General features: G+C 45.1%; 1 protein-coding gene across 1 annotated transcript in view; it reads left to right on the top strand.

The window, feature by feature from the left end:
* IGDCC4 (immunoglobulin superfamily DCC subclass member 4) overlaps window positions 1–26,045 on the top strand; it is a 468,431-nt gene that overhangs the window by 365,092 nt on the left and 77,294 nt on the right. Inside the window, exons 6-8 of the mRNA XM_069222840.1 lie at window positions 7,497–7,652; window positions 8,028–8,438; window positions 12,408–12,572. Coding sequence (XP_069078941.1) covers window positions 7,497–7,652; window positions 8,028–8,438; window positions 12,408–12,572 — 732 coding nt within the window. The remainder of the gene's footprint in view (window positions 1–7,496; window positions 7,653–8,027; window positions 8,439–12,407; window positions 12,573–26,045) is intronic.

Below are 26,045 nucleotides of genomic sequence, written 5' to 3'. Positions count from 1 at the left end.
ATTTTCAAACTTACAATTTAAAAAACAACTTCACCAAAAGATGTATTTTAAAATTGTGATTCAGAGACCCCAAACAACAAACCTCTATCTTCTCCCAGTGTGAAATTGTTCTTCAAAGATATTTAAAGGCAATCCCCATGTTATCCTATGGGGGAGAGAGTCCTTGCAATAGTGAAAAACAAATTTAGCAGTATTTCACCATCAGGACACGTAAAACACACCACAGTACATGTCTTATCTTTTATATACATCACACTCTGCCCATGGGGCTGCCTTGGGCCTACCTTAGGGGTGACTTATATGTAGTAAAAGAGACGATATGGGACTGGCAGTTAAAACTGCACACACAGACACTGCAGTGACAGGTCTGAAACATGTTTACAAGACTAATAATGTGGGTGGCACAATCAGTGCTGCGGGCTCACTAGTAGCATTTGATGTACAGCCCCTAGGCACCCATAGTGCACATTACTATGGACTTACTAGTAAATCAGATATGTCAATCATGGATAAACCAGTTGCCAATACCATTTAGATAAAGAGCACTTGCAACTTAGCACTGGTTAGCAGTGGTAAAGTGAATAGAGTCCTAAAAACAGCAACAACGAAATTCAGCATAGGATCAAAACAGCGTGTCATAAAGACAGGGGAAACACTGCAGAAAGGGCCATTTCCAACACTTAGGGGGTCATTCTGACCCCGGCCGGCGGCAGTAGCCGCCGGCCTGGCGAGGCCCGCCAGAATACCGCTGCGCGGTCAAAAGACCGCCGCGGGTATTCTGGGTTTCCCGATGGGCTGGCGGGCGACCGCCAGAAGGCCGCCCGCCAGCCCAGCGGGAAACACCCTTCCATGGAGATGCCGGCTCTGAATGGAGCCGGCGGAGTGGAAGGGGTGCGACGGGTGCAGTTGCACCCGTCGCGATTTTCAGTGTCTGCATGGCAGACACTGAAAATCTTTGTGTTGCCCTGTTACGGGGGCCCCTGCAGTGCCCATGCCATTGGCATGGGCACTGCAGGGGCCCCCAGGGGCCCCACGACACCCCATACCGCCATTCTCTTCCTGGAAGCCAAAACCGCCAGGAACAGGATGGCGGTATGGGGGTCGCAATCCCCATGGCGGCGCAGCAAGCTGCGCCGCCATGGAGGATTCCCCAGGGCAGCGGGTTGGTTTTCCGTTTCTGACCGCGGCGGTGCCCATGGGAGCACCGCCAGCCTGTTGGCGGTGCTCCCGCGGTCGTTGGCCCTGGCAGTTTTTACCGCCAGGGTCCGAATGACCCCCTTAGACTTTAATTTGTAACATAGCTTACACATGTTACAAATAGTGCACATTTGCTAGATGTATATGGATGTAATCATGGTAACAAATGCTAATAATCAACTTATCATTAAGATATTTCTTTAGATCTGTCCAAGAGGAGAGAATGTAGCTCTTTTGTAAAGTGTATTAGTGATGACAAAATGTATCTTGCAAAGTGTAGTGGTTCTATATTTAATCGCACGCAGTTGATCCTTGTTTAGTATGACCATGAAGCAAGACTTTGTCAAATGACAGAAAGAAGTGGGCGTGGGGTGCAAATCTTATTTTGTATCTTGGCTTTATCAGCCTATTGCTATAAGAGGGCTTGCTCAAGCCTGCGCTTTCCTCAGTCCTGGGGTTGAATGACGCCAATTCCAGCTAAATGAAATGAAATGAAAAGGCAGCATATCTAGGTCCTGTTATTGGAATATGGTGAAAAGGTGGCATGCGCTTTTCAGATTATATAGCATAACAGATGCATATGTTTTGTTGTTGTCTGTGTAGGCATTAACAAAAAAAGACCAGAAAATATATCAAGCTAGTCAAGGGATCTCACAAACATCGCAAGGGCGAGGAGGATGTAAAAAAAACCAATGGGAATTGGCTTGTAATTGATCGATCATTCTTCCTTTCAGAATGATAAAGAACCTCTGCTTCTAGTCATTTGGGCCTTGTCTTCAGCATACACTCATCTCAGGACTGACTGGCCTGGGGGATACTGAGCGTTTCCGGCCTACCGGTGAATTGCTCTGGGAAATGGCACAGGGACACAGCCTTTCTTCACAAATACTTTCTGGGATTGGCAAATGACTAGCTCTTTCTCTTCTAAGATTGGCTGGTCTAGATATTTATCTAACACAGTTGTAGAAATATGTGCTGGTTCAGCCCTCATTAAAGGTTTGTAGAATCTCTTGTGGGTGCTGAACCAGGATAGATTGTCAACTCTGGTACAAGTTGAACCAATGATTTTCCTTGGTATACAGACCTTTAACATCTTTATATTGATGAGGGTATTAATACAGATACAGAGTATACCGCTCTGGGGCTGCGTGAGATCCATATTCAGGGCCAGGAATGGGGACGCTCTCATCTCTATGGTCCTGATTACAAGCTGGAGGATAAATCCTGCTCCATGTGCAAACATGCTTTGGCACCGGTTTGGAATTACTAGCTCAGTTATAATTATCGCACCCTCCCTGTTCCCCTTGAAAGACTCCAGCAGATTTATTGGGAGTAAAACACTGAAAAAAGGCAAAACATGCAGTTTGGTATTGTTAAATACTGTTTCTGCATGGTATGTCTGATTTTCTAGGGTAAAACTTGGAACACGAGCTATTCAAGGCACACACTGTAAAGACCTCAGTCCGAGGTAATGGTATTTACAAAGTATGGTAAATACCTCACCTTTTACCTCACACTTGTGATCAGGGCCTAAGTGGTTCTGATGTTCCAACATATCAGATGCTGCTGAAGGCTGTCCGATGCCCGGCCGCGACTGTCCAGTGACTTATGCAGACCAGTGGGTTGTACCTAAAGGTGGATGAGACACTCCCTGCTGAGTGAACAGCGAATGGTGTTGGGTTCTCTTGATGGATGGTGGTTTGCTTGATGTTGGTACATTTCACACCACCTGACCATGTCTATTGGGATCATGCGTAGACTCCCTTATTATAAGTATTAAATGGGGCAACATTTTTCTGCACTCTCCCCTCTGAGGAAAGACTGGCTTCCCTGGACACCAGTTGTCAAGACCTTTAGGTGCAAGTGCCTTGGTTGCCTGGCTTGGTAACTCGGTAGATTAATGCAAGAACTCCAGGAATCTGTGTTTGATCTTTTAGGTTCAAATCCCGGATCCACTCAGCCTTTCAGACTTCCAAGGTCCACAAAACGAGTACCATTGAGTTGGGTAACAATCAACCTAGCTTTACAAATGTATATTATGTTACTTTCCCTTCACACAAGACCCCTTCCACTAATGGAGGCACATATAAACACTCTGTCTTACCATGCAATTCATAAACTTTCAGATGGAGAGGCCGAATTGTTCATATCCGATCTCACTTGATCCACCCATCTGACGCCAGTGTGGCGCCATCGCACCCTCATAAAATGCTGAAAATATTGCCCAGGGTTCAGGGGCCCGTCTGCGCCCTGCCTGGGGCGGTGACCTCAAACTCAGGCCTGCTATTTCAATCAAGAGAGGCAGTGCCCAGTTCGGCGGCGGCGCCTCGTCGACTGTCCCGTAAAACACACTTCCGGGCCGGCCTTTGATCTGCGTCGGATTCGCTAATGTTTGCGACGTGACACCTTGAAAGTTGTGGAGAGGCGTCAAACCCATGAGGCCTCGTTTCTGTATGCCCACGGAGCCCGAGAGAGCACTCGACATCTGTTGCTGCTTTGGGAGCCTCATTTATCTTCGATTATTACAAAGTGTGACGTGGGGACAGCGTGTAACGCGAGACGGAGGAGTTGCTTGTTTACCTTCAGATGCCAGCTAAGCTAGTATGATTTAGTATGTAATGGCTTTTCAGGGTAACACGTGGCCCACCCTGGGAAGCTGAGAACAACTTGACTGTTGCAGCGGGGGGAGGTCACATAAGTCATCCTCTCTGTGGTGACCAGAGTTCGAAAACCAAAAAGCGAGACGTTCCACAAATATACCTGTAGGACTACAAGTTTGCACTGACTGAATGGCCCAGTATTAATTGGCTGGTAGCATTTATCAACGTAGGAAACACAGACAATGAGACGTTAAGAGCAATTAAGTGCAACACACACATGTTAAATTGCTTTCCGATAAGTGCCGATAACTAATTCTGCACTGAAATACAGTAAAACTTGCCCTCCTTTGTGATCTGTCCGAAAAAGGGGACGTGCTAAATTTAGGAAAATTTACTAGGACAGCCGGTGAAAAACCAAGACTATCAAGCCAAATCCGGGATGCCTGGTTAGACTGCACCACCCTGCAGGCAGAAGGAACATTAGACTGCACAATAAACTGCATGTCCTTAACCACCCAAAAACGAAATTCGCTTTTGAATCACGTATTAATTAATTAAGTATTCGTGTTGCCTAATTCACTGGTAGTTCTGTTATCGGTGTTAGTTGCCCTGCAAGAATTTAAACATCAAATCTGCAGGTTACATGAAGGTTTCTGACTGAACTAATATACCATGGTTTCTACCTCAGTTTTGGGATTGCTTGTTGCTGTGGCTGCAGTTATGAGCAATGTTGAATGATAACATGACGGTAAGAAAGCAACGGTCCGAGGTAAAGGCGGGAAACCAAACCTATGAAAGGGGGAGTCAGCTCATCTGGTAGTTGCACCAGGAACACCACATGTGGGGTTCGTCAAGGGCAATTTGATGAGGGCCCTGCAGTTTTGTCAACCACATCTTTTCTCCGCCTGTTACTTATTTCTCACCTTATGAAGTTGGTTGTTGCGGTGCATCTTTCCACCTTCACTCAAGTGCTTGCATTGGATTGCTTACCAACTATACCCTTCATTATTTGGAATAGAATTAAAAGCCAGTAGGTCTGTGTTAAATGTGCTAATGCATGAAACATATGCATATTAAAACCAAACAAGCAATGAAAGACTGTATTGAAGGGAAAGGAGCCTTCAATTCAGCCTTCCTTTGGTTTCTTGTTTGATTTTAATGTGATTTCACTGCATATATTATCACATTAAACATAGGCCTATGGGCTTCGCCAGAACTTGTTATATTAATGATGTGGGAGCAAGCAAGGAAACACTGCTAAATGGCTCCAGATGCTGTTGAAAAAAACCTTAGGAATACATGTCCCTGGAGGATAATGTTAGTTGTGGTCTTGAGCTTTTTCTCCAGCCTCACATTTTCCATTCATAGTAAAGCAGTACATATGTATATCATTACATATGCTTCCAGTCAGCCCTCTACTTTCATTGATCTGTTCAGGTGTCATTCACATTTTGCATGTGCCCACCATGGCATACAGCATGGGGCAATGGGTAATCCCATTTTAACCACTGGCTCTTTTCACCGTGAGTAACTGCATTTCTCTTATGCACATGTGTAAATAAGCCACAAAAATAATCCACCTCAGTGTCAACACTGATGGGCCAATCTCAGCTTTAATGTCTACGTTCATTTAATGTTTTATTTATTACTTTTGCACAGGGATTTTTTTTTTTTTAGCAAACAGATGCCAGACACCTTTAGATAGAAAGTTTTTTGTAATGTTTATTTACTTTCTGCTCTGCCGTTGTTATACTGAAAGTGCATTTCCTGGCATCCGGTTGCCACTACGTTGCCAGATACCTTGCCAGCCAAGTGCCACTTCCCTGTGCGTCATGATTTCAGGTACCAGTGTGTCCTACACCAAAGGAAGCATTCGAATAGTCTCTGTCACAAGTACAGTTCTGCTGCTGTTAGTGCGTTTATCGCACCACTGACTGGTCATTCGACCTGCTCCGTGCTCAGGCTACTTGACGTTTTGCTACCTGCGCTCAGCAATGCACTATGCACAGTCTGTTAGATGACCGTGCTCCGCCTCCCATTGCAGCTTACTTGTGGCCTGAGTGGCAGGCAGTTGGCCCAACCTGGGGCAGAACAATACAGCCCCAGCAGATCTGTGATGTGATTCAATGTGAGTAACAAAGCATCTCAAATTAGGAGCTATATAGAATTGTAGCAACTTTAGTTCGGCATGTGAGAGTTATTTAATGACTTTAGAGCAGTGGTTCCCAACCTGTGGTCCGGGGACCCCTGGGACGCCGTGAAGCCTCCTCAGGGGGTCCGCGGTGGCTTAAAAAAATTAATAATATTAACAGATTAGGTCCCCAGCTTTCAGTATTAACTCAATGGGGGGGGGTCCCCAGATTCCAAAAATGATTCAGTGGGGGTCCCTGGGTTCCAGTATTGATAAAGTGGGGGTCCACAGAAGTCAAAAGGTTGGGAACCACTGCTTTAGAGGTTAACTGAGAGATTGAGAAATTAAATAAATTGCCATTGGGTCATTGTTCTGGAAGAAATACTGGATTTTGTTTGAGAGTTATGGCAGAGGATTAAGTTGTAACCCTTTATTTACAATGGTAGGTAAGTACATTTGGCCAGAGAAATTTGGAACACTTTTGGTTTGTGATCATCATGGACAGGTCAGGTCATTCTCTAAAGAGCAGAACTGATTTTTCTGGAGATCACAGTTGAGGCAGAGGCACTGAAGCTCACTAGGTCCCATCAGTTCAAGCCGTTTTTCTGTAACAACTCTATTATCAGATATTACACCTCTGGGAGAGTTTTTGAAAAGGTTTGTCTCACCCTTTATTAACACTAAGTTAGCTTTAAGTCATGGCACAGAATGTAGGCATTCCTAGTTCCTATAGAAGGAAGCCTACATTCTTTTAAGGGCACAAAGGCAACCATTACACAGATATTGTTTAGGAATATTTGGTTGGGCACTTGTTGATGCTTACAATGTTCAAAGCCAGTTTTACAGGATGGTTTTGCATTGTTGCTTAGGAGTAGAGATTATGCAAACCTGATTAGTGAGGCCTGTATTTCGTAGTGCAGCTGCCCACTGCAAAACCACGGGATGTGGAAAACGAACCGATATTATTGTGAATTGACGAAGTTACTTCAACTGTTCATTTTTTTCCAGGTTCATGGTATGTGACTTAGGCAGTTAAATGATTAGGTTTGTAATTGCAACGGGCAAGAAACAAAGTATAATGCTTGTCTCCAGCTTTCAAATGACTTGTCGTTTGACAAAATGATCGTTGAGGAGAGGGTTTGCGATTCCATTTGTTATTAATAAGTAAAAAAATGACAATGCACCTATCATTTGTATAATTTAATTAAAAAAAATCAGCAACTTTATACAGTGTGTTACGCTGCACTGCGCATTAGGATGAGTAAATTACGGCTCAGTAATTAGCAAAAACCAAACCTGCAGGACTGAAATGATGCGTCTCAAGGGTTAGAGCGTCACTCGTGATCTTTCCCATCATTGTGATGGTATTTGTCGTGCTTCATTTGTGCAGGGGTTTAGCAAGGCCTAGACTCGCACAGGATACCCAGAGCAGTTACCTGTCTGCAAAGGCACAGTGTTGGTTTGAACAATGTTCCTCAGGAGATAACCTCACTCTATGCACCTAATATCTGAATGGTGGGAGTAACCTGAAAATGTGCTAATCGAAAGTTTTTTCTTTTTGTTTGCAGATGGAAGGCCTATCGCACCGGATGTGATAGTTCTTGGTGAAGCCAACCTCCTCATCGCGCACGCACAGCCACATCACTCTGGGGTCTATGTCTGCCGTGCTAACCGGCCACACACCAGGCACTTTGTCAATGCATCAGCAGAGCTGCGGGTGCTTGGTAAGTACAGCGGTAAGAAGGCAGGAAAGTCTTCAAAACGAATTATGACTCACTGCAAATGCAGCATCACATTTGAGGTAACAATTCCTTCATGTTATTGTGCAGGCCAGAGTAATACTGGAAACTAAATAGGATCTGCTTTTCCTCACTATGTTTGAAGAAAAAATGCACGAATAGACTCCAGCACAATTCCTAAAATCAAATAACAAATGCATTTGTATTTGTTAGCAAGCATTCAGATATTACTTGAATGTCTCTGTGATCCTATCGAATATCCTTACCAACAGAGAAGTGTTTTGTTTAATCCTTATTGGCAGTAGTGTATTTTTGGGTGTCCTCTCAGTAGTGACTGTCACACATTATTTCATATCTCAGCTCCTCCAGTTATCACCCACCATCCCGAGAATGTGTCCCGCCCTCCAGCCAGCACGGCCAGGTTTGTCTGCAACGCAGAAGGAGAGCCAACCCCGTCCATTTTCTGGCTGAAGAATGGCTCACCAGTCCTGCCTAATGGGCGGGTGAAAACCCCCAGCACCGGCAGCCTGGTCATCACCCAGATTGGACTGGAGGATGCGGGATACTACCAGTGCATTGCAGACAACAGCCTTGGGACAGCATGCGCCACCACTCAGCTATCCGTCATTGTCCGTGAAGGTTTACCCAGTGCCCCAAAGGGTGTCACTGCAGTGCCTCTGTCAAGCACCATTATAGTTGTGTCATGGGAGAGGCCAGAGTACAACAGTGAGCAGATCATCGGGTTCTCTCTTCATTACCAGAAAGCTGTTGGTAAGTAGAGGCTCTATGCAATATGTGAAGGCTGTATACAGTGGGTTAAGGTTTCTTAGTCTGTTGCCTTCTACATGCAATATGGTGTATTCTTTCCACAAAAGGTGGAGCTTCCCACAGTGGGTGGAGCCTCCCTGTGCTGGGCGTAGATTATCTGTTCTGGGTGCCAACTGTGCTCAGGGGCTCTTTGTAGTTGGTGATGGCTTCCTATAGTGGATGGTAACTCGGTGTGGTGGGTGGGGGATCTCTAGTGACAGCGAAAGCTACCCGTGGTCTGGAAGTTCCGTATCCTAGTTAGACTCTTTTTCCTGATGAGTCTGTGTCTCTCTCAAGCCTGTGTTCTCTTCTACAGTGTATCTTCAGTGGTCTCTTAGGTTTTCCGAAATCATTAGCCTCGTGTATCTCAACTGCATATTGAGCATTTCCTACATCAATAGCTTTGCACACTGCTGTGGAATTGCACTAATTTCCTGTAGCTCCATCCTCGTACACTTCAATGAGATCTCATCATTCCACATTACTGAATTATTAGTGTTGAACAGAGAATCGTATTTCCTAAACTAAACTGCTCTTCAGTGAAATCTCATTATCCCCTTGACCATCTTCCTTCTTGTAGACTTTACAATGCACGAGTGAGTTATAATGTTGTAGAGAAAAAACTAATTTTCTTCCTCTGGAGTTTGAAAGAAATTTGTTCCTTGCCTCTTTTTATTCAACTTAGGGCTCTGTCCCTTCTTCCTGTAACTTGGCCGTCTGCCTATCCCACCAACTGTATTTTGCTTCCTTCGGAATCTAGTTACTTTGTATTTTCCGTTGCCAAGCTTGTTGGTAATTTCTTGAAAGCACCTGGCCAAGAGCATGCGTGCTGTAAGGGGCTATTGCTGTGCCCTCTCTACAACATTAATGGCCGGGTGTTCCTGTGGGGCTTGTTCTGCCACCCAGTCGTAGTAAGTGATGCCTCAGTTGGAGTGGGTGTCATCCTCAAGAGTGTCTGATTCTTTCATGGTCCCCAGCTCGCACTGCAGCCTTACATGTCGACTCTGTTGGAATCCACACTACAGCCTTGTGATGTAGTTTGTAGAAGTAGTGCTTGTGGTGTTACTACAGTCCGCAGTCTGGTACATGCTACCTGTTGGTGGTTCCAGGCCATGTGCAGACCAAGCATGTGATACTCGACCACTTGGTGGTTTTTACTGTTCACCTCAGGAAGTTTGAAACAGTCATTGTACTCACTGGATGCTAGTGGTGGGCTGTTTTCTTCTTTGCTGTTGTAAAGATAAGCAGTGCCTGCTTAACTTATGGTTCCTGCCTTTGGCTCTTGGAGCTGTCTGGGTCTTTGTCGTGGTAAAACTGTGGACTGTGTTCTGATAGCTCAGCGCACTCTTGGGCGATGGGACATTATCCATTGGCTCCATAGAGTGTGCCTTATTTTACTCCCCGGCCAGACTGTAGCTTGGTTCTCTCTCTTGCTGAGCCAGGCTGTCTTTTGCTACAGTATCTGGGCTTTCCGGTGCCCTCTCGTTCAGTTGTGTTGTAATGTTAAGTTCCACTGAGCACAGATGGAGACAGTGGGCATCTGCACACTCCTTTAATCTCTCTGGGGATGCCCAATTACCATCAGATGTCTGGTAATACAGACTTACAAGATAACTTCGAAGGTAATTCCAGCAAAAGATTGGCTCCAGGGCTACCAGGCACTGTACTAATAAGCCGTCCCAAGGCTCTTTGCACTGCCCTTCCTTAGTGTTCCTGGATTTGAGCATCTGCATTGCCTTGTTCAATTCAAGGCCCACACGGTCTGCCTAGGCACAGCCTGTGGTAGATCTGAATGCTTGGTTTTTACGTAGGCTATCAACACACTCCTGGTGTGCTTCTACAAGAGCAACCCACGTGTTCACAGTGTGGTAGTGATCACCTCTGGCAACTACTCTGTCACTAAACATGATGATATGAGACGCATCAATACCTCATACCTGAGGCTGTGATCACACCTTCTTTAAACACAGGAACATCATAGATTTGCATTTTGGTTTATTCTTTAAGTGCCTCCCTAGCCCATGACCAGTGCTCTAGGCAGGTTTGCTGTATTATGTCCTAGTTGGTCCCTACACTGGCATGAAGCTTATGAATCCTGTTCCTAGGTTACCACTGTCTGGCAGTCCTCCAATAAAATTGATGATGGTTGATGGACCCATGAACTGATTCCACTGGTCCAGACCTTGTGATTCTACAACTTAAAGCAACGCTGCTCACATCTGGGAATCTGCAGACCATAAACATGAAACCAGTCAGTTTTTCAAGTTGATAAGTGGTGTACTAATTGAGTTAGTTAAAAATACCAGCACACACTGAAGTGATACATGCCGTATACAAGCAAGCTAATATTACTTCCCTCTGGAGTTCACTTTGCACACTGAATTCTTCAGGTGGTCCTGCAAATTCTTTCAGTACACACTCATCTTTCTATATGGATGTAGCATAGTTAGCAAGCCGAGAAAATTGCAGTGCAGTCTGTCCCAACGTATATCCTCAAACAAGGAGAACCTTTAAAATATGCTAGTCTGTTGTACTGTTTTTTTTTTTTTTTTTTTAATGTTCATGAGGCACTTTTACTTCCAAGGTACATATCTTGAGTGTACATACCTTTTCTAAGTTAACGTTCCAGATTGACACAACTTGTATTGCTTTTGTCGTCTGTGTGTTTGCACTGCCAGACTCTGCAGGTGGGGTCAGAACAGGACCATGTGTCATTGCGGTCAAGGTCCTGGGTTATTACATGCCCCATTTCTCATGTTTATTGGGATGTGTTGTTGGTTTTCTACTCCTTTGATGGGGATATCAGGTTAGTGATGTCTGGGCATCCTTTGCAGTCACTCGTAAATAAGGGTTGATGGTGTGGTCCTGCTCCACTGGCTCGGTGACTCTTGGCCTTTAGTTACTTGCACATTACTGTTGGTGTAGTGTCAATAAGGCTGTCCTGCCCAGGTGTCCTGTCTCGGATAAGCAGTACTGATCTAGACATAGTGGCAAATCTATTATCCTAAGTAGACTCAACAAGCATTTCTGTTTGAGATGATGGCTGCCTCGCGTGAACTAGTGCTATGCCACTGGCTTTATTTCAAAGAGTCGCATTAAAGGATTTTAGTCACAAGTCATCTGTCCTACACTTGATTTTCATGGATTTAATTTCAGCTTTTACTGTTGGATGGTTGTCCACACATGGCACAGTTCTGTAGCTTTGTTTTTTTCCTCTTCCTGTATGGTGAAGGACCATCAGGGGAGATGGGTGATGTGTTAATAGGCTGAGTACGTATGTGTAATTTTCAGTGCTCTAAGTCCAAGGCTTTCTGATCATTGTTCTGCATTATTGCTCACATGGACTCTTATTCAGCATCCACCTACTTTGCATTTTCAAGTCTGATATTAATAGCAGGAGAGAAAAAGTACGAGAAGGCCATGTATAAGCCAACTGAGTAAGAACAGAATTTAAAAAAATGAATAAAAATAAAGTTATGGGGAAGAATTTCTCATTTCATGGTAGGAAATACTTTCTTGTCTCCTGTGTGAGGATCTACCCACATAAAGAAAGAGTCTTGACCTCTTCAATGAAGTTTCACTCATTGTCCATCATCACTGCCTTAGGTACTTTTCTGGATTGGAGGCTTATTCATTCAACCAAATCAGGACCCTCATACAGTTCAATGGATTTCAGTTTTATGCACAACAAAGCGACTATCTGCATTTATATTGTTATTCTGTTACTTCTACTGATCTTCAGCTCACAAGTAGACCAATTTGTTGTATGTATCTAGTAGGAATTGCTCAGTGAGAAGTGATTATCTCATGCACATCCCTCTCCACTGTTAACCCATGTGACCTGTGTGGTGCTCTCGTAGGAGGCATACAATGATGTGTGTGACTTTTGGCCACACTCACTTCTTACCTGATGTTCTGAGCTGTGTCTTCTAGGCACGGATAACATAGAGTACCAGTATGCTGTGAACAACGATACCCTGGAGTTTCACGTCAAAGACCTGCAGCCTAGCACCAGCTATGTCTTCTATGTCGTTGCCTACTCTCAGCTGGGGGCCAGCCGCTCCTCCTCGCCCATCACTGTGCAGACCTGGGATGATGGTAAGTGTCATCGCTCGCTGCATGGTTTTTGAGTAGCTGGATATTTTTCAAAGAATGGAGAATCTAAAATTGAATTTGCAATATTAATAGCTTGCTTTTATATAACACTGAATACTGCAATATGGCTATTAGTAAATGCTGTAAGTTAACCAATTAATGGTACTCATTTGATGAAAGATGGGAAGTTGAAAGGAGGATCCTTTAACTGTCATCCTGCAGGCCCCACTTACAGGCATCAGATATATTCGTTGAACTCAATGAGCCATCTTGGGGTTCCCACTTCAGCTATCTTCTATTAGTGACTTTTAGCCCTTTTAACCTAAACGGCATATCCCTGAATAGACAACCTATGCTACTTGTTCCTCTTTCGGGGAACAGCTGATTTGAAATTGTAAAATAATCACCTTTCTACTAAACGTGTGCAAGTTTTCTGGTCAAAATGAAGGAAAACAGGGCAAGCTTCCTTCACCACAGGGTTGTATGATGAAACCACGCATGCGGCAACCACGCATGCCTGAACAACCGTGATTTTTCTTTGTATAGGCATGCTTAGTAAAGGCATGTGTGGAAACAGCATGCGTGGTTGTCGCATGCCACCCCCCACCCTAAAAATAGAAGTACCCCGATTCCCCCACCCTTAAAAAAGACCCCAATACCCCCCACCCACCCTGTGCCCTAAAACCGACCCCCACCCCCAAAAATAAAACAATCCAACCCCTAAAAATAAAATTACCGTGACCCTCCACCCCTGCCCCTAAAAACAGAAGTAACCTGACCCCCTCCTTTAAAAACTACCCCAATACCCCCACCCACCCTGAGCCCTAAAACCGACCCCACCCCAAGAATAAAATTACCCAACCCCTAAAAACAAAATTACCCTGACTCCCAACCCCTAAAAACCCGCTGCCCACCCACCGTAAATACAAACTTACCCTAACCCCCACACCTAAAAACCGACCCCACCCGCCCTTAATAAAAAATTACGCCAACGCCCCACCCCGCCCCTAAAAACCCAACCCCCTACCTGCCCTGAATACAAAATTACTCCAACCCCACACCTCCACCCCTAAAAACCCGACCCCCCCCACCTGCCCTGAACACAAAATTACCCCTACCCCGCCCCTAAAAACCAGATCCACCCACCCGTCCTAAATACAAAATTACCCCAACCCCAACCCTAAAAACCCGCCCACCCTAAATACAAAATGACCACACTCCTAATAACCTGCCCCCCACCTGCACTAAATACAAAATTACTCCAACCCCGCCCCTAAAAATCCGACCCCCCACCCCTAAAAACCCACCCTAAAAACATAATTAGCCCAACCCCCCAAATTCAAAATTACCCTGACTCCCCACCCCACCTCTAAAAACCCAACCCCGCCACCCGCCCTAAATACAAAATTACCCCGACCCACCGCCCCTAAAAACCCGAGCCCCACCCCTAAAAACAAAATAACCCGACACCCCACCCTAAAAACCATAGTTCCGACCCCCACCCCTAAAAAAAAAATAACCTAACCACCCCAACCCCATTCATCCCCTGCCCCCACCCCTAAAAACTACCCCCAAGCCTACCCCAGCCCCACTTACCTGACCGCGTCCTATCCCGATAGGTCTTGCTTTTTCTTTCCCCTAACCACGCATGTGCGTTGTTCAGCTCATGGTGGTTAAGGCAGAGAAAAATGCCTGCTTTGTTCAGGCAAGCGCAGTTCCACTTACCTCAACAACGCAGGTGTGGTTCCGGACGCGTTGTTCTGGATCTTTCCCTCGCCATAGCATTACATAGCCTTGTGTTTCTTTGCCCCGACATGCCATTCCTTAATACAAAAAAAAAAATACACTGACAATGTCTGAGGCAAGTTTAGGAAGACAGAAGGATGCACACACTGCAGAAAGTATGATTAGATTCTATAATACAGTGCTGGACTTGCATGAAGGAGTGATGACACCACGGTGATATGAGCAGTCTAGACCGGTTTGGTTCCGTCGGGTCAGTTTGGGGTATCACCCTTGCTTGTGCAGGTTACCACTCTCGATATAGCGCATCTTTGCAAGTCCCATTGGTCTGCGCTACCAGGCACCCATGCTGCGCTCATCAGTCTCCACCTTGTCCAGTCTGAGGTACAGGCAAAAGACAGATTAATGGGAACCCGTGCACCATCATCACACATCAGCTTCTCAGCTGGCCCGGACTTTCACCGTGCATAAATCTTGTCCAAAATTGTTTTTATGAAATAGCAATTTATTTATCTAAATTAAAAAAATAATTGCACGTTTTTCCAGCTCATTAAGTTGCGCAGTGCGACAACCCTTGCTTCACACCAGCACGGCGTGTTTCGGGAGAAGCCATCTCCCTTCCTCGGTTTTACCAGAGCAAAATGGGTAAACTACTGAATGTAGTTCTAAGCGTGACCCACATGGTGGTTTGCAACTGAAGACCAGCTTTCAGGAGTTTTGAGAGGAGATTGGGACATAACTCCCTGTTCAGAAATCACCTGTTTAATTTAGTGGGGCGGCATCTACGGGCACCGGGGGCTGGGAGGTGCTGCAGGAACCCCAGATTATCTTCAAGAAGTTCAGTCTGAAAATTAGCAAAAAAGAGGCATTTTCATATTTGTTTCAGAACATGTTATATTTTTTTCAAAGATAGATTGTCAGATGTCAAGGAGCTTCCACTGACCAGCTGCTGATAATTCTTTTAATATAATGTTTACTTTACTTATCTCTATCTCAAAAGTGAGTGTTATGTAACCTGAGACTGTTGCTGGGGGTACACTAGGGTATAACAGAAGGCCGCAGTGTGTCAGTGTTTTTAGCATACATAAATATAAACCGCTATTTTTGAACAAATCACAAATCAAACACAAATTTCAGGGCAGAAACATTCACTCTACGTTTTAGCCATACATTTGCTCCCAAAAAGCATCACTAGACCTTGGCCACCATTTGCGTTACGGTGACTCCTTGATTACGCTCTGTTGCTGGGAAAACGCAATTTACCGGAAGAAAAATACGTAAGGGTATTGCGTTTTCCTCAATGAGCACTAGAGGGCAGTGGCAGTCTACGAGGCTTAATCCCTTTTGCCACCATTCCACAATTGTCTTGGTTATTTGTGTGTGAAAGGACCTTATTGCGACAGAAGAGAGCCTGCTCTTCCCATAATGGAATAAGGAAACACCCAGAGGCATAATGCTGCTCTAAATTAGGGAAGAGTTAATACAGCAAACGAGCTGCCTTTTTTCACCCTTGATGGCAGCAGCTTGGACATTTGGAAGACCTGGATATTCTCAATGACGCCTCTTTAGCAACCTGAGGGCTGTCACAATTACTTCTTTTGAGGCCATACATACCATGCATTCTCAGGCCAAAGAGTGTAGCCCAGAGCAGTCAAATAAGAAGTGACATTTTACTATCTTACCATGACAGAAATACCTAGCGTTATGAATGGCATAGTGATACATAGTATGTTTTCCATTTGTATTACTCTGGGCAGTCCAAAATGAAAAAAATATTTAAGGCTAGAATGGAACTAAAATGCTTCTCTTTTCATATCTACAGACCATTGCCCTTCTAGAACGTTTTCACATTGTATTCTGTCAAAGGAAAATAGTCCTCATATAAACCAAAAGTGTTTGGTAACCTATACCTCCAGACATGAGATCAGCAGAATACTTACCGGCACGAGCACCGATGCCTTTGTGGGATTCAAACCCTCACCCAAAGCACCAGTGTTAAAAGTTATTTCGGGCAGAACTCTTTCCCACTGGGCTTGTAGCTAATTCTACAGATCCGCGCCATTCCAGGCATGATGGAAGCCTTCTAGCCCATCACCTCTAGTCCTTCTGTCGGCACTAACTGGGTTATTCTCCATGTGTCCATCAGTATTCCCTGAGAGGATGGAAGAGAGAGGTGTAAGAAGGTGGGGATTGTACTGTTACCTCGGGAGGTGGGGGGAGGTAGAGGCTATCGATCGCAATACCAGGACCTTTACCACACTAAAGTAACAGACAAACCTTCTCAGGTTCACATCTCTAAAATAAGAATTTAAATCTAATTTGTGTCACTTCACTGCCATGTCACAAAATCCCACCTACAATCCTTGTAAATCCAATCCTTCTTGTGGCCCCTACTCAACTCAGTCACAGGCAAAGCCTACCCCCACCAGCAGAGGGTGATGGCGTTCTAGCAGCTCTTACCTCTTTTGCAGTCTAATCGTCAAAGCGGTCAGATCTGTCATGCTCCTCCTAGGGTTGATGGCCTGCTTCATCGTCGTGGTACCCGTTTGCCCAGCTACATTTGCGCCTCTTCCAAGAATGCCTCTTGGCTCAGTGATAACAAGTGGAGGGTCACTTGGAATATCTAGTGTTAGTAAAGACCAGCGCCAATTGCTCGCTGCAGTGGTGGAACAGCAACAATATGTTGCACGGCAGGCCTTTCTTAGACCCCATTCCACAAGTCACCATTACCACAGATGCTTATATTGTTGACTAGAGGGGGTACATCTCCATCATATCACAATACAGGAGATGTGCCACACCCCTAATCCCCCAGTCACCAAAATGGAAGAGGTTCATCTATTATAGTAGAGCCAATCACCTGGATCCTCTTAAACTTAGCATTCAGGACATTGTTTCTGATCGCTTCTAGCTACACTTGTGTATGGCTATATACAGCCGCGATGACTTGCATTCATGCAAAATAGGGAACACTCCTTCATCTTTTGCATCCATGTCATCCAGGGCCGGATTAAGATCTTTAGAGGCCCTCAGCGCCTTAAAGAGTTTGGTGCCCCCCCATATATCTAATTCAAAATATTAACAATAATAAACCATAAAATAACATTTTATTTTTCGAAATGAAACAAAACTTACAGCAACATGAAAAATAATGTTTATTTTTGTATGCTTTCAATTTATTTATATTTGAAAAGTTTTCCCCTACGTTTTCTAATTGCAAAGTTTTTGATCAGATCCTTAAAACTAATTTTATGGAACACATCCGCTTCTATACTTAGTAAAAATAAGGCATCCAGCCTGCCTTGTTGCAAATTTGTTCTGCTGGGATTTTTAATATACTTCAACTGAGAAAATGAACACTCAGCTGAGCAATTTGTGACCACTAATGTTAAAAATATACAAAAGCAAGTGCCTACCATTGGAAAGGCACATCCAATATTGTCTTCTACAATTATTTTATAAAGTTCAGCATGACTTAATCTTGTTTTTGCATTTTTCATTGCACTGAACTTATGACGCACATATGAGTGAAACTGCTGAAGCTCAGCTGAGGAATTAGTGTTCAGGTCCTCTGGGTAAGTAGCAATCAGCTTTTTACAACACTGAGAATACTTTTCAATTTCAGCAGATGATGAAGTGACATTATGTGGCACATCACTTCTCATTTCAATTTCAAGTTTGTCAACAATTTGTAAAAGGCGCTGATACAAATTGTGTCACTGGCATTCAGATATACTTCTGGTGCAGCATCTCCGTCATTGGGAAGCTTCTTTCTGAAACATTGGCGAGTTTGAGCTGCCATGCAATCTACATCGGGCAGCATTTCCTTTGTAGCTGCTTCATATCTTTCAGACTTCTCTCTTGAAGTGTACAGTTGGTCAGCTAATGACCCACACAGATCTGCATGTTTTTAAGATCACAGCCTCATTCTGTAGAACCTGGCTTACTCTATGAAACGTTTGCAAAATCTCATCCCAGAAATTCAGCATAAAAACGAATTCTAGCTCCTGCATCTTATTTCCAATATTATTTGCTTCTTTTTTAGTGTATCCCTTTTGCGACTGGTCTTCAGCTATACATTCCAATGCTTCTAAAATGTTGAGAAAAGATTTCAAAATTGCTGCTGTTGCCATAACATGTGCCTCCCATCTGGTATCAAAGAGGGATTTTAAGACACTCATTTCAAATACAGCCTTTAAGAATGTTCCACCTGCTGGTTGAGGCTAAAAAAAGAATAGGCAAACCGCTCTGTAGAGAATAAATTATCCACCCCTTGACAGCAGCCATCAGCACTTTGCCCTACAGGATTTAGTGAATGGGTTGCACAGGGCACATATACAGCAAACTTGTTTGTTTCTAAATATGTTTGCTGCATTCCCTTATAACTCCCAGACATGTTAGCAGTGTTATCATAAGATTGACCCCTACACTTTGAAAAGTTTAGCTTACAAGATTCACTTAAGTACGGTAACGCCTGATTTGCCACTTCCTCACCGGTATGGTTTTTCATTTCCAGAAAGGTTAAAAAGCATTCAATAGGTTGTCCATCTCTTAACCTCTTAAGTGCGGGCGTCGGCCACTGGCCGACGCCCACACACCCTCCCTGGTGCGGGTCACGACCAGTGGCCGACACCAGGAAGGGCATTAATAAATCCTCGGGTGCGTCGCACCCGAGGATTTTTTTATTTTATTTTTCCCCCCCCCCGGGAGACACGGAAGCTACCGTGTCTCCCCCCGCCCCCTACCCGCCCCTTTGTGACGCGCTGACGTTGCAAAGGTGTTTTCCCCATGAAAGCAGGAAGCAGCCTTGCAGCCGCTTCCTGCTTTCATGGGGAAAACGGCCTTTTACACGTTCGGGAAGGCCTCGTAAGAAAGGGGAGAGTCTCCCCTTTCTTACAAGGCCTTCCTGAAAGTGTTTCCTGGCCCCCGGTCGCAGCTGTGCTGCGATCGGGGGCCAGGAAACACTTTCAGGTTTCCTGGCTCCCCCGATCGCAGGACAGCTGCGATCGGGGGGGTCAGGAAACATTTTGAAAAGGCCTCGTAAGAAAGGGGAGACTCTCCCCTTTCTTACGAGGCCTTCTGAAACGGTTTCCTGGCCCCCGATCGCAGCACAGCTGCGATCGGGGGCCAGGAAACCCCACTAGACACCAGGGATTTCACTTTTGGGGGGCGGCCCCCCCCGGAAAACGGGCCTCCCCCCCCCCCCCCGGCATAATTTTCTTAAAAAAAAAAAAAGGTAGGTGCCCCCATGGGATTTTTTTTTTTTCAAAAAAAAAAAAAAAATGAAATGACAGGGGGTCGCCCGTGGGTGGGGGCAATTTTTTTTTTTAGATGTTGTAGGGTTTCCCTGGGGGCCATTTTGGCCCCCAAGGAAACCATACAACAACTAAAAAAAAATATATCTTTATATATATATCTATGTAGATAGATATATCTAGGTACATGGATATATCTATAGATATATCTATGTAGATATATATTTATATATATATATATATATATATATATATAGGTAGATCTGTATCAAAGAGATTTATAATGCGCTCTACTCACCTGTGAGGGTCTCAAGGCGCTGGGGGGGACACGGGGGGAGGGAAAGGGGCTAGGAGGTTCACTGTTCAAAAAGCCAGGTTTTGAGGCCCTTCCTGAAAAGAAGTAGGTTTTGGGTCTTGCGAATGTGGGTTGTGAGTGCGTTCCATGTTTTGGGTGCAATGTAGGAGAAGGATCTGCCCCCGGTGGTGGTGTGTTTGATGCGGGGGACAGAGGCGAGAGAGAGGTCAGCTGAACGGACGTTTCGTGTGGGGGTGTGGAAGGCGACTCTCGTTGAGGTAGGCAGGGCCTGTGTTGTGGAGTGATTTGTGTGTGAGGATGAGGATCTTGAAGGTGATCCTTTTGTCAATGGGGAGCCAGTGGAGGGATTTGAGGTGTGGAGAGATGTGTTCGTGTCGGTGGAGGTCGAGGATGAGTCGTGCTGCTGAGTTCTGGATGCGTGTAGTTTGCACTTGAGTTTTAGAGTGGTGCCGGCGTAGAGGGCGTTTCTGTAATCAAGCCTGCTGCTGATGAGTGCGTGAGTGACAGTTTTTCTGGTCTCTGTGGGGATCCATTTGAATGTTTTTCAGTATACGGAGTTTGTTGAAGCATGAGGAGGTAAGAGCGTTGATTTGTTGGGTCATAGAGAGGGAGGAGTCTAGGATGATGCTGAGGTTGCGTGCGTAGTTGGCGGGGGTGGGTGCAGGGCCTAGCGTGGTGGGCCACCATGGGGGGTCCCAGGTTTTTTTGGTGAGGGCCAAAGAGGATTATTTCGGTTTTGCTTGAGTTGAGTTTCAGGTGGTTGGCTGTCATATATACATCACTTTTGTCAATATGTGTGTTGTTTCCCTGGGGGAAAAAGGGTCCGACTTGTCTAGTGGCAGTTTTAGTGCCATAAAGAAGCGCAGAAGGTTTATATGCCTACTGCAAAGAGCACATCTGTATTTTATGTAAATAGCTGAGTACATTAGTAAAGTCTATGGAGAGATGAAGGGCACTTTTGCTGGGTGGTAATGAGGGAATCCGAGGAGGAGGGAGTGGGAGCACCAATAATGATTGTTGGACTGGGCGCAGGAGGTGCTAAAGACTGTGACGAATGGTATGTGACAAGGTGTTTTTTGAGTGTCTTGAAAGTACGTGCTGATTGAGGGAAGAAGCGCAGGTAAGGTGGCCTCTACTGTTGCACGTATCTCACACACACCATCGATTTTGTGACTGTCTACGTAGGCTTGTGTTTTAGAGCAACAGTTTAGCCAATAGCAGAGATGGCATCTTGATGGATGACTGCTGCCTGCACTCGGGTTATAGAGGACCGCTCTGACATAGGATCAGAGACTGAGACATCAGATACTGAGACAGCATCTGAGGGATAGGACAATGGCGCAGACTCTGGGAGTGATTTTTCAGTCAGAGGAGTCCCATTCGAAAACTCCTCTTCCAGTACATTATGAGGGAGGTGATGAGGACAGTCCTGCTGTCCCTTCGCAAGCTGTTCGTGCAACTGGGTAATAGTGGGTTAGGCCAACCCAGAGAGCAGGTGAATGCGGCGGCAAGCAGAGAGAGAGTGCTCTCTTGGGAGCTCACCAATTTAGTTCAGCCCCAAATTCCACCACCCAAATCATATTGTGGAGACATCAAAATTGTCTATGGCAAAACAAACTGGTTTTGTAAGGCAGGCACCTGTGTTTTTGGTCCTGGATTCGGCGGCCATATAGAGAAACACACTAAACCCAAACATTTCTGGAAACTAGACATTCGGGGGAGTCCACAGAGGTGTGACTTGTGTGGAATGCCCAAAGTTTTCTTACCCAGAATACCCTGCAAAGCTGAAATGTTGAAAAAAACTCTATTTTTCTCGCATTTCTGTCACACAAACTACAGGAATATGCTGGGATCCACAACATTCCTACCACCCAGTGACTCCTCACCTGTCCTGATAAAAACACTACCCCACTTGAGTGCCTACACCTAGTGCCTGTGTCAGGAATGGATCACCCCAGGGTCAACAGCTGCCTCACGTAAGGACCAACATTGACCGTTGTGTGATCTATTCCTGTCGCAGGCACCAGGCCTAACCACACAAGTGAGGTATCATATTTATCGGGAGACTTGGGGGAACGCTGGGTGGAAGGAAATTTGTGGCTCCTCTCAGATTCCAGAACTTTCTGTCACCGAAATGTGAGGAAAACGTGGTATTTTAGCCACATTTTGAGGTTTGCAAAGGATTCTGGGTAACAGAACCTGGTCCGAGCCCCACAAGTCACCTCATCTTGGATTCCCCTGGGTTTCTAGTTTTCAAAAATGTGCTGGTTTGCTAGGTTTCCCCAGGTGCCGGCTGAGCTAGAGACCAAAATCCACAGGTAGGCACTGTTTTCTATGAAAAAATGTGATGTGTCCACGTTCTGTTTTGGGGCATTTCCTGTCGCGGGCGCTAGGCCTACCCACACAAGTGAGGTATCATTTTTATCGGGAGACTTAGGGGAACGCCGGGTGGAAGGAAATTTGTGGCTCCTCTCAGATTCCAGAACTTTCTGTCACCGACATGTGAGGAAAACTTGTTTTTTTAGCCACTTTTTGAGGTTTGCAAAGGATTCTGGGTAACAGAACCTGGTCCGAGCCCCGCAAGTCACCCCTCCTTGGATTCCCCTAGGTCTCTAGTTTTCAGAAATGCACAGGTTTGGTAGGTTTCCCTATGTGCCGGCTGAGCTAGAGGCCAAAATCTACAGGTAGGCACTTCTCAAAAAACACCTCTGTTTTCTTCCAAAAATTTGGATGTGTCCACGTTGCGCTTTGGGGCGTTTTCTGTCGCGGGCGCTAGGCCTACCCACACAAGTGAGGTATCATTTTTATCGGGAGACTTGGGGGAACGCTGGGTGGAAGGAAATTTGTGGCTCCTCTCAGATTCCAGAACTTTCTGTCACCGAAATGTGAGGAAAACTTGTTTTTTTAGCCACTTTTTGAGGTTTGCAAAGGATTCTGGGTAACAGAACCTGGTCCGAGCCCCGCGAGTCACCCCTCCTTGGATTGCCCTAGGTCTCTAGTTATCAGAAATGCACAGGTTTGGTAGGTTTCCCTAGGTGCCGGCTGAGCTAGAGGCCAAAATCTACAGGTAGGCACTTCTCAAAAAACACCTCTGTTTTCTTCCAAAAATTTGGATGTGTCCATGTTGCGCTTTGGGGCGTTTCCTGTCGCGGGCGCTAGGCCTACCCACACAAGTGAGGTATCATTTTTATCGGGAGACTTGGGGGAACGCCAGGTGGAAGGACATTTGTGTCTCCTCTCAGATTCCAGAACTTTCTGTCACCGAAATGTGAGGAAAACTTGTTTTTTTAGCCACTTTTTGAGGTTTGCAAAGGATTCTGGGTAACAGAACCTTGTCCGAGCCCCGCAAGTCACCCCTCCTTGGATTCCCCTAGGTCTCTAGTTTTCAGAAATGCACAGGTTTGGTAGGTTTCCCTATGTGCCGGCTGAGCTAGAGGCCAAAATCTACAGGTAGGCACTTCTCAAAAAACACCTCTGTTTTCTTCCAAAAATTTGGATGTGTCCACGTTGCGCTTTGGGGCGTTTTCTGTCGCGGGCGCTAGGCCTACCCACACAAGTGAGGTATCATTTTTATCGGGAGACTTGGGGGAACGCTGGGTGGAAGGAAATTTGTGGCTCCTCTCAGATTCCAGAACTTTCTGTCACCGAAATGTGAGGAAAACTTGTTTTTTTAGCCACTTTTTGAGGTTTGCAAAGGATTCTGGGTAACAGAACCTGGTCCGAGCCCCGCGAGTCACCCCTCCTTGGATTGCCCTAGGTCTCTAGTTATCAGAAATGCACAGGTTTGGTAGGTTTCCCTAGGTGCCGGCTGAGCTAGAGGCCAAAATCTACAGGTAGGCACTTCTCAAAAAACACCTCTGTTTTCTTCCAAAAATTTGGATGTGTCCATGTTGCGCTTTGGGGCGTTTCCTGTCGCGGGCGCTAGGCCTACCCACACAAGTGAGGTATCATTTTTATCGGGAGACTTGGGGGAACGCCAGGTGGAAGGACATTTGTGGCTCCTCTCAGATTCCAGAACTTTCTGTCACCGAAATGTGAGGAAAACTTGTTTTTTTAGCCACTTTTTGAGGTTTGCAAAGGATTCTGGGTAACAGAACCTTGTCCGAGCCCCGCAAGTCACCCCTCCTTGGATTCCCCTAGGTCTCTAGTTTTCAGAAATGCACAGGTTTGGTAGGTTTCCCTATGTGCCGGCTGAGCTAGAGGCCAAAATCTACAGGTAGGCACTTTGGAAAAAACAGCTGTGTTTTCTATAAAAAAAATAGGATGTGTCCATGTTGTGTTTTGGGGCATTTCCTGTCGCGGGCACTAGGCCTACCCACACAAGTGAGGTATCATTTTTATCGGGAGACTTGGGGGAACACAGAATAGCAAAACAAGTGTTATTGCCCCTTATCTTTCTCTACATTTTTTCCTTCCAAATATAAGAGAGTGTGTAAAAAAGACGTCTATTTGAGAAATGCCCTGCAATTCACATGCTAGTATGGGCACCTCGGAATTCAGCGATGTGCAAATAACCACTGCTCCTCAAAACCTTATCTTGATCCCATTTTGGAAATGCAAAGGTTTTCTTGATACCTCTTTTTCACTCTTCATTTTTCAGCAAATGAATTGCTGTATACCCAGTATAGAATGAAAACCAACTGCAGGGTGCAGCTCATTTATTGGCGCTGGGTACCTAGGGTTCTTGATGAACCTACAAGCCCTTTATATCCCCGCAACCAGAAGAGTCCAGCAGATAAAACGGTATATTGCTTTCAGAAATCTGACATCGCAGGAAAAAGTTACAGAGTAAAACATAAAGAAAAATGGCTGTTGTTTTCAGTTCAATTTCAATATTTTTTTATTTCAGCTGTTATTTTCTGTAGGAAAACCTTGTAGGATCTACACAAATGACCCCTTGCTGAATTCAGAATTTTGTCTAGTTTTCAGAAATGTTTAGCATTCCGGGATCCAGCATTGGTTTCACACCCATTCCTGTCACTAACTGGAAGGAGGCTGAAAGCACCAAATATAGTAGAAATGGGGTATGTCCCAGTAAAATGCCAAATTTGTGTTGAAAAATTTGGTTTTCTGATTCAAGTCTGCCCGTTCCTGAAAGGTGGGAAGATAGTGATTTCAGCACCAGAAACCCTTTGTTGATGGCATTTTCAGGGAAAAAACCACAAGCCTTCTTCGGCAGCCCTTTTTTCCAATTTTTTTGGAAAAAACTAAATTTTCACTGTATTTCGGCTATTTTCTTGGTCTTCTCCAGGGGAAACCACCAACTCTGGGTACCATTAGAATCCCTAGGATGTTGGAAAAAAAGGACGCAAATTTGGCGTGGTTAGTTTATGTGGACAAAAAGTTATGAAGCCCTAAGCGCGAACTACCCCAAATAGCCAAAAAAGGGCTCAGCACTGGGGGGGGGGAAAGGCCCAGCAGCTAAGGGGTTAAGCACCTCAGTACAATACTTAACTGATCGATACGTGATGGACCTGGTGCTGATTCAACTGATAAACTAAAATAACCAGATTTTAGTTCGTCAACAATGAGCGTGTAGATCTTTTGAGCCATTAATTGAATTAGTTCCTCACAGGTGGTTATGGACAGGTTAGAAGGATTTCCTTTGCCAGAGTTTCTATATTTTGAAATGTGAACTGCTAAAAAATTGATCAATCTGACTAACGAGTTCAACCAACGATAACAAAATCCCACTCTGCAATGATCCAAATCGTTCTTCTGTTCCTCGAAAAGCAAAGCCACGTTCACCTAACATACAAATAACAGCTATGACATGCCTCAAGACATGTTCCCAGTAATCACACTCTTCCTGAATTTGTTTTTCCGACTGTTGTACCATCCCGGCACCTTGTCTGCGAGTTAAGTATGTTAGCATAGTCTTGGTAAGTATTACTTTTGTGCCATTTGCAGTTTTGCAACATATGGTCCATGGTAAATCCGGCAATTAAAAAATTCAGTGGTGCCCCCTTCCCTTGATGCCCTTAGCACATGTTTTTTTTGCCCAATGTTTAATGCAGCCTTGATGTCATCACAACCTTTATAGAGGCCCTGAAGAGGGTCATTACCCTGCCCCCAAAGTACCCCCTACCGCTCCATGGAACCTCAGTGTTGTCCTTACCAGACATCCACCCCCTGCCCTATACTATGTCCCCTCTAAGCTCT

This window comes from Pleurodeles waltl, chromosome 3_1 (assembly GCF_031143425.1).
Source record: "Pleurodeles waltl isolate 20211129_DDA chromosome 3_1, aPleWal1.hap1.20221129, whole genome shotgun sequence".
NCBI lineage: Eukaryota > Metazoa > Chordata > Amphibia > Caudata > Salamandridae > Pleurodeles > Pleurodeles waltl.
The sequence above is the reverse complement of the archived record's forward strand: the minus strand, read 5'-3'. Positions and strand labels throughout refer to the sequence as shown.